Genomic DNA, 9,400 nt, shown 5'->3' on the forward strand with positions numbered 1-9,400 from the left:
TCTGAGCAGTCTCCTCTACTTCTGCTGCTGCACTAGCTCTACTAACATGGCAGCATGCGGTCATCGCAGTCGTTGCTGTGAGACGAGTTGATGGATGCAAGTTGGACTGCTGCTCAACTTGATGCAGATCTGGTCAACTGCAGAGTCCGTAAGAGCTCAAGGTTTTGCCACTAGAAGGGAGAGAATATTAAAATGAAAAGCTATTGCGAGTCATGTTTTGACTGGAAAGTTGCATACGGCGTTAATTGTGGTGTTCTTTGTGGCCTATTCTTCCCTAAGGCAGCTGTAATCATTTGCTTTGTCGCCAACAAACTCGGCAGCAACCCTTGCTCCAGCAACTCGTCTCTGGCAGTGCTGATGGCCCCCCGCTGATGACTGGGACCGTGGGGTGATTGTCTCTGTTGTCTCCTCTGTCTGCTTAGCCACAGGGTGGACCGCTGGTTGTGATGGAAACGTCCGTCTGACTCTCACACACTCAGGCCAGTACAAAGCAAACGCATTGCCAGGCTTTCGCTGCTCGAGCACACACCACACGTCGGTGATCGGTGACACCCAGGCATCACACGCTTCTTTCTCTTTGGGCTGCACTTGCACTTGTCTCACGGGCTGGTGCATAGTAGTACGCAGTAGTATGCTAGAACACTAGGTCGCTAAAGCGTTCGCCAGTGTGCGCGTCGTCGTGTTCCTTTAAATGCGGCGTGGAATGACATATAATGTGAACAACCCGCACTTGTGTTCATAATTTTACGTGCTCAGAAATTTATTCAATGGGCTTGTAACACACACTGGCTATCAATGCCAATGTTAATCTAAATTGTTTTCGTGTTTTTAATACTTGTTACCCTATAATTACATACCACCTAGCTCTTTTTTAACGAAGCCTGTAACACTTTCCTGCCCACGGGAAAAGCAGTGATTTTGGGTAGTCTAGCAAATCATTTTTTCCCAGTTGCAAAAGAAAAAATGCAACATATAAGTCTATGTACCAAATAATAGACGAGCAAGTTTCCTTTTTAGTGGTGATTGTTTCAAACAGAAATTTTTGTTTGGAAAAAAGAGGGGAAAAAAGCTGTACAGAAAGTTTTGGGACAAACACAAGAAAAATAAGCAAAAACATCAATGTTGCTCCACAGAGAAAAACAGACACAAAATTTGATATACATTTCGTTCTTATGTGTACTATCAAAGCAAAATGCCTGCAAATATCAGGCGCCTAATTGTAAAATTTCTTAACTTAAAAAGTAAAATGTTAGCACTCGTGGGTTTCTTGCCACTGTGCAAAGCAGTTCCTCGAAACATAGGTTCACCGCACATTGGTTTTCTGTCCCATTCTTTTTTGTTTGTAGCACAATTCACAGTTTCGATACTTTTGCATTTTGGGGGGCTTGCGTTGAACAGGAATATCAGGCTCTGGGCTGATTTGATGCACTGTCGCTTTCGGTGCTGAAATTTGATGACGAAAAGTTGTTTTTCAGAGTCAGTGCTGCTTATGTCATCCAAAAAGTCACGTGTCAAATTGCCCAAATCACTAAAAATGCGGCATTTCCACGGCGTTGTAGCATGTGATGTCAACACCGTCTCGGTCTCATCCGAGCGCCGATCACATGACACCATTGGGGCTTCAAAAATCGCGGCGCGCAGAAAAAAAAAACAAAAAAAAACAATGTGTCTTTAGTACTGAGTAGATGGCGCCAGCTCTCAATGCACACTCGGAAAGCGCCAAATTCGAATGGGAAAACATAAAGATTTGAACTTGAAAGCATCAACAGTATACTATCAATTTTCATAGGTGTGGGCAGGAAGGTGTTAATAACGGAGGCATTAGAATACAAGTACTAAGCGAATTCTATGGTTAGAAAAACATTGCACTAGTTTCAGGATTGCTAAAAAAGTTGAACTTCGTATGGTGGCCTTTTTCTCTGGGATGGTTGCACCGCGAAGAGTGCCTCTCATTTCTCGGGCAGCTTTTTTAAGTCTCTGTAAGTTTAAAATCTCTTATGCAAGGTAATTTGTGCATGCGTTCATGGTTTTTCAGCTGCTTGCGTTTTTGGCTTCTGCACTTTTTCATCTTAACCATGCCTTTGTGTCAGCTCACTGTCCTACGGCGTCTTCTCTTTCCTTACTTTTCTCTTGTCCTCGTGTACAGTGGAGACGCTGTTGTCTCGCGTGTAGTAGTTTTGTTTGTCTCATCCGCGGTGCTCATCAGGGCTAAAATGTAGTTGCATTTTAAGTTGCTTTTTTTACCACTCCTTTAGTCCTGAATGTATGCATTGCAGTCATCATCTGAAATTAAAGGATTTAGGAGTTCTCCCGAACATTTGTTTCAGGGGGGAGTGAATCTTTTTTAATGTTTTTAAATGCTATTAGTTTTCAGTTGGCCTTGTTTTTAATACCCCTCTAATGATGGCTCTGTGTGCTGTGACTGTCCGTTGTTTTTGTTTCTCTTGTCTTTCTGTGGTAACTCCCTCGTGTTAATGTTTGTCTTGTCGTCAGTAGTGTTTGTCACTCTCTTTCTTTGTGTTTGTACCCCCTTCAGCATGTATGGCTCTAACTGAAGCTTTCTTTGGTTGTGATAGCTACATTGTGGGCGTTGTGTTTCGGTCCGTAATCAAATAAAATTGTTTGCGTGTTACATGCTCGCATTGTGTAATCTGTGCCAGAAGTTGCCCTTACAGTGGAAATTTGTGGAAGCAGTTTTTGGTGAAAGGGAAGAAATTTTTTGTTGTGGCTATTGTGGCTATAGCCAAGAATATGAGAGCTCCTCTAAGTGCACGAAGGCACTGTATTCATATCGAGTACCCGGGGTGCTAATCACAGTTAACTTCGTATGTTTCCCTTCATGTGGCACGTGCACTAAGAGCCGGTTACACAGCAAATCCAGCATTGTATACTTTCTTGGATGCTGTACAGCACAGTGACTTTTAAATTGAGCGATCTTTGTTTCTTTACAGCTGGAAATTTGGCCAGGGTAGTTATAAATTACTAATATACAATAAAATTCTCAAGTCTTTTTCAGGGTGGCGAACTCTGAGTGCGAGCTTGTTTGAGTATATGAAGGGGGTAGTGGTACTGGATTGTGCGACCAGCATTCAAAGCTTTAGCCCTAAGTGTTTTTTGTGAAGCGTTAAATTATCCACGTTAAGGGACAAGAAGAGAGCAGAGTGGGTCAGGGAGCAAACGCGTGTTAAGGACATATTAGTAGAAATAAAGAAGAAGAAATGGGTGCGGGTAGGGCATGTGATGCGAAGGCAAGATAACCATTGGTCATTAAGGGTAACAGAGTGGATCCCTAGAGAAGGCAAGTGTGGCAGGGGGCGGCAGAAAGTTAGATGGGCAGATGAGATCAAGACGTTTGCGGGAATAAATTGGTCACAGTTATCACAGGACCAGGATTATTGGAGATCCATGGGAGAGGCCTTTGCCCTGCAGTGGGCGTAGATAGGCTGAGGATGGTGATGATTACGATGATGATGACATCTACACCTATTGAACTAGCCCAGCTGGCTTTGGCACTGTGTGTAAAAGCATGTACTTGATGTAAATGTGTGGGGCCTGCCATGATTGGATCATTAATTGTAGGTGCTGGATTTTAGATTGTAGACTTTGCCAAAAAAAGATGTGTGGCTTCTGGCACACATCCTCAGTTTCGTTTTTGTTTAATCCATGGTTTCTTTTTTCTGTTTGCCTTCCCCATTTTATGTTTGTGCTCTCGATGTGTGTCCATGTAACGCTCCTGCATGCTTGTAAGTGGGCTGACAATTTCGCGATGTCCTTTGTGGAAATGCAGGATAAAATGACTCAAACTATTCAGATCGTGGTGCTGTACGAACTCGATGCCATCCTAGCTTAATGCCACTATGAACTGTGGCTGTACTCAAAGTACCAGCTCAACTGAGCAGCGGGGGGAGAATGAGTGGAGGGGTACCTTGGCATAGGACATCGGCTGCCATACAAGCGCACAGTTGTGGTATTTTCCCCCACCGGTGACATCCGTTTTCAATGTTGTGCATACCTTGTGCATCCTGTTCATATTACGAGGCATAGCATGTGATGAGAAGTGAATAATAATGAGAATGCGAGAATGTGCATGCCCAACATATTATTCTTGCCCCCAAGCATCTTGCATTGGTGTGTGCATGCGTTGTGATGACGTACTTTGTGGCCTGCGTGCGTGGCGCACGTAAACCTGACGCCTCATGGCTACATAGTGTGGGACTGGCTGTAGGACCTCTCTGTTTCCCCTTTTCCTGGCTGACAGCAGTTCTCGACAGAGAAAAGACAGTGAACCAGTCATCACAATGGATGATATTGTATTAGTCTTTGCTTTTAAAGGGACCATGAAGATTAAATGCGAGTTTCGTTTGTTGAAAATATTGCCATGTCAGAATAGCAGCCATGCTAACCTTAACGCAAACTTTAAATAACTAAGCTGAAGCCACTGCAGTGTCTTAGTGGCTAACGCGTTCTGCTGCTGCGCCAAAGGGCACTGGTTTTATCCCAGCTGCTGTGGTTGCTGTTCTGATGAAGGCGAGAAATAAAAAGCACCCGTGTGTTGAGCTTTCGGCTCACATTAAAGGTCTCCCCCAGGTTATCAAAATAAATCTGGAGCCCTTTACTATGGTGCGCTTCCTACATAGCCCAGGGGCAGCTTCGCCGTGTGAAACCCGATATTTCCAAATAATTAATCCTAATGATGAAGAGATGAGAGTGGCGGCCTGCCAGTCTTGTTTTCATTGGCTGGTCTTTCTTTGGGCTGTATGCAAGCTTGTTCAAAACCTGAGAGACTACAAGAAGGAGCAGCAGAACAGCGTCTCTCCTTCCCACGTTTCTTTTTTTTTTTTTTTTTTAATTCAATATCATTATTTTTTATGGGGCATGATGGTGGCAGAACAGTGTATTTTAGCCCCCGCTTTCATTTAGATTGGGAGAAATGAGACTCCTGCTTGGACGTTTAAGGGCTTGTAGAGGAAAACTAAGGGCACTAAGTGCTCCGGAGGGCGGTGCGGGACAGGGATACAGGGTCCAGGATTCCAAATATCAGTCTTAGCCTGGCAACCTGATACAGCATTCGCTGCGCTATAACTGGGCGTTGCAGAGGAGCTTGACAGCTCGTGCCCGTGCGAGGCATCAGTGGCTGCCGCCGGCCGCTGGGTCAGAGCAGAGGGGTCCTACGTTGCGTGCCCGCCGTTTGCGCATGCTGCATGGCCACCCGTAAAGCAGGCACTGGAGGCGTCGCCAACTCACTGCCCGTTTTCTCTCATTGCAGCCAGTGGCCAGCGCTGCCTCTGTACGCCACGACCTCCTTAATCCCATTAACGAGGATTGAAGGGAGAGAGAGAAAGCGAAACAAAAACAGAGAGAGCCCGCCTTGTGAACGACTGCTCTGTGTTCTCTATAGCGTGGTGGTGTCAAGTGGAACAACCAGCCTGCATGTGTGTGCGTGTGTTCGTGTTGTCACCTCCAGCCTTTTGCCCCCCCTTCCCCCGAAATATGACAATGCCATAAACCTTAAGTACTTTTTAGTGTTAGTGTCCCCCCCCCCCTTTTTTCTTTTTGTTATTATTGCTTTATTAAGTGCTCGTTTTCACTACGTCTGCGCAAGTCTTCGAACAAATCACTAACAGATGCGGCGCCATGATCGACTAACGTCCCGTGCTGTGCCACCATCGCCGGTGCATCTGCAGCCTGCCTGAAGCCATCAGCTGATGTTCTCGTTGAGACGGACTCGTGCAACCACTACCTTTGCTTTTCGCATTGTCTTGTGCATCCTTTTAAGAGGAACGAGCAGGTCCTTTTTCCCTGTTGCCTGATTCTCTTCCTTGTTGGAGGCACACTGTAGCTGTTGCTGCTGCGGTGGCTGCACCTGGTGAGGGCAGTTGAGAGGGACTGTTTGTCCAGTACAGTCTGTGATCCAGCTTGTTTGTTCACTCATCGTCGTGTTTGTTTGCCCACAGAAGCGTCTGCCCCTTGCATTGTTTGCTAGACGTACTAAGGTGGCTTGTGAAAACATTTTGCAGCTTGTTCAGAATCTTAGGTCACTCATGCCAGGGCTACCAACCTGTTGGCCTTTCTTTTTTGCTTTTTATTCCGTAGGATTTTTTTAGCGCCCAACTGAGCAGTAGCCCGTGAACTGTCTGCTGTCGAAGGGACATGTAAGGTAGTTAATGGTCAGAGCTGAGTGCACTGCAGAACCGGTTTGTTGTTTTTGTTGTACGTTGTTGTTCAAGGATGCCTTTGGAATTGCCTGGCAACACTGCTGTTGCTGCATGCTGGTATGTGTACTATACGAGCCTTGTTTTCTAGAGTTGTGTACATCTCGTGTGCCGTGTCTATACAAGAAGAACTGCTGTTGCCGTCGCGTAAGCCGTCACCTCGCCGTGCCATGGATGTTGTCTGCTCGTGTTTGTCGTCCACTTTGTGCAGCTTGTGCATATCACAAGAGGGATGGTGTCTGTCACATGTACGCCACACATAGAAGAAGCCCGTGGGGCGTGGCCCTTGAAGGCCCGTCTCTACTATCAGAGTCGGCGCCTGTTTCATACAATTTGTGACCGTGTCACGACCAGTGTAGTGAACAAAGGTGCTAGCGTGTCTACCATTTTTGGTGTCTTAACCAGTGCAATGTGCAAGTGGCAACAGCCTTTTAGAGTCTCTGGTAGCCATGTCAAATCTTCCCAGTGTAAAATAAATGCTTTTTTTTTTTCTTTCAACGTGCCGAGTTATGCTTGCGTGAAGTCGAATGTCTGAGAAGCCATCTACAGATATTGCCTGCGCATGCACGCTCAAGTTCATTGGCTACATCTGAGTTTCTGCATTTATCTGAAGTGGACCGAATTTTGAATGAGGACATTATCATCATCATCATCCTGTAGTGCTCGTCAAGGGTTCGCTTCTTGCCTTCGTTTTTTTTTTTTTAAGGACAAAAGAAGTCGCATATGTGTGTTGTCTTCCTTTTATGCACCCAAATCTCCTTTGGATCTCTTTCACAAAAAGAAGAGTTTTTTTGTCCTCATCTCTATCTCAGGAGGCTTCAGATACTAGAGGTCATTTCCACTTGTCAACTCAAGTATGCAAGGATAACAGGTTGCTTTCTCACGCATTGTTGTACTTCCCATGTCTGTTGGCAAGTGGCTTTGAAAAGTAGTGGAGCAGCACACTTCATTGCTTATGGTTTGAACTGGGTGCTATGCTGAGGAAAGCCGAGAAAAATGTTTTGGTTCAACATGCATTCTGTCAGGCTGTTTATGCCCACAGGGCAAGCTAAAACAATTTTAAATGATGCTTGCTTTACAGGTGGTGAGTTCTAGTGCTAGTTCACTGTGTTTTGTTGCTTAAGGGGTCAGTAAAAAGTCAGGCCTGCCAGTAATTTGTCAGAAAGTGGTGGGAACCTTGATATCGTGCTGCCCCTTGCATCTTAATCACATGGTCAGTGTCTGTTGTGCTCAGTGACTTACAAGGCTCTGCTTTCTCCCTCCTCCTAACCGCACTCTCCAGGTCTAGATTGGGTGAGTCAATTAGGTAGCACAATGTGTGTGTGTGTGTGAATTTTGCTGACAGCGGTCCAGTCTTGTATTCTAAGGAGCGGCACCAGTTAAAAACTCAACACTGGCTGTTTGCAGCAAAGATACGCAAGAGGCATTAGCAGCTGCCTCTTCCCTGTGTGAAAGTGGTGTTAAGTTTAACTTAGCGCTTTTTATTTTTACTCTTCAACAGCTGGTTAGATAGAGCGAGGGGCATAAAACTATATGTAATCTTACTATATTTGCCTTTCTGTCCCACCAATCGCAGGCTAGATCTGCTTCTTTCGAGGAGGGCACACAAACCCCCCACTTATAAGTTAGCTAGTTACAGCACTATTAACTTGCCATTTGCCGTTTGGGGTATAAGTTGAGGGAATTTAGGTTGGTGGATTCCACAAGCACAACTTATTTGCACCAAATGGGTCATCGCTTGCCTTGATCTTTACTTGGTCAGCATCTGCAGCATGCAGCCTATTCTTAACACTTCCTCAAAAGTGCTCCACTCTTTCAATGAAGAAATTAGTTACATGTAGCTCCTCAGTAAAAATAAATTGGCATGCAGCATTATTGTGTGTGGTGCTGCAAAGGTTAAATTTAGATGCATGCACAGTTTTGTGGCACTCGGGCATGTGTTATGCTTGTGCCTAAAAGCTGCAGGGTGAAGAAACTGCAATTTTGTGTATGCACACACACACACACACACCTAGTTTAACAATTGTAGAGCATGCTAAACCTCTGGTGTCACCCCCGTTCGTGGTGGCTGGCTTACTTGGGATTAACGACTTGCACGGGGGAATCTTCGGACCGGTTGGGTGCGGCGGGCCGTGCTGATGCGGGTGTAACGTTTTCTCTGTTTTCAGACACGTCTCTAGTCTTCCACAGAAAGTGCAACCCACTTTGCAATGGCCAGACTCCTCCTCCTTCTTCTCCTCCTCCCTGGCTTTGCAAGCATTCAAGGTCACAGCAGGCCGTCAAGATGTGTACATACTAACCTCCTCTCCCCCGTGCCCTGTAAAGAGGCCTCTTCCCCCGGCGAGGACCCCACCCACGTACTAAACGGGACTGCGGGTCGGCACCCCGCTCTTTACTTAAAAGTCTTGGCGCCTCCCCACTTCCTGGCCCCCCCTCTACGCTCTATCTTGCCTCGTGTCACACAGCAAGCTCCTATGATTTCCGACAGCTTATGTGGCTGCTTTCATTGTGTACATAGTTAAATAAAGCAAAGACACCAAGTGCACTTGTTTCCATCTGTTTCTTTCCTCTTTCGTGACAAATGCATACGGTGGGGGACTGGAGTGCGGAACGCTGCATCATCTGCCAGACATCGTTTGCCATCATGCTGTTGAATGTAATCGGGCCGAACTTTTTTGTGTGTGTGTGTGGAAGACATGTCATCGGAATAGGCTGTATGTATACATTCACAAGTGACGTTTGGTAAGTGATGTGAAGTCGGCATTTAATTTTAAACCTTTTTGTGTGCTTGTCTTGACCTTGTCTTTATTGTGAAAGGCCTCCTTTATATAAGTCTTTACAGTTTTTTTCAAGAAGTGTCATTTTGATTGCATTAGCTCAAACTAGAGCTGCAAGTCATGGCAATTTTGTAAACGGTCTGAGTAGTCGATATATGCAAAAAAGGTGATTTCATCTTGGAAAGTCTGATGTCCAATACAAGTGCACAGAGGTGGCATGAAATGCATTGCTTGTGGATAGTGCCATCCTGTGTGCAACAAGTAATGTCGGCCGTGCTCTTTTCTACTTTAGTGAAAGGGGAAATTTAAGTTTAAAAAAGAGTTTGCCACAGTGAGAGGAGTACGGATACGCCACTCAAACAAGAGTTTTACGTTGCACCAAGTGCCCAAAAGCATGAAAGCAACTAATAT

At 45.4% G+C, this 9,400-nt stretch overlaps 1 protein-coding gene across 6 annotated transcripts in view; it reads left to right on the plus strand.

Moving 5' to 3' along the window:
• The window catches only part of Pip5k59b (Phosphatidylinositol 4-phosphate 5-kinase 59B), a 51,575-nt gene extending 42,820 nt beyond the window's left edge, over positions 1–8,755 (plus strand). For 4 of the 6 annotated variants that reach the window (XM_077706326.1, XM_077706323.1, XM_077706322.1 and 1 more), the window contains one exon: positions 5,267–6,704. In XM_077706326.1, coding sequence (XP_077562452.1) covers positions 5,267–5,326 — 60 coding nt within the window. In that variant the 3' untranslated portion in view covers positions 5,327–6,704. Of the gene's footprint in view, positions 1–422; positions 491–5,266; positions 6,705–8,380 lie in introns of those variants that run through there. The other 2 variants (XM_077706324.1, XM_077706325.1) reach the window with 2 other exon arrangements.
• The last annotated feature ends 645 nt before the right edge of the window (positions 8,756–9,400 follow it).

The sequence above is a fragment of the Haemaphysalis longicornis genome, unplaced genomic scaffold (assembly GCF_048455015.1).
Source record: "Haemaphysalis longicornis isolate Haplotype H1 unplaced genomic scaffold, Haemaphysalis longicornis Haplotype H1 scaffold_4, whole genome shotgun sequence".
NCBI lineage: Eukaryota > Metazoa > Arthropoda > Arachnida > Ixodida > Ixodidae > Haemaphysalis > Haemaphysalis longicornis.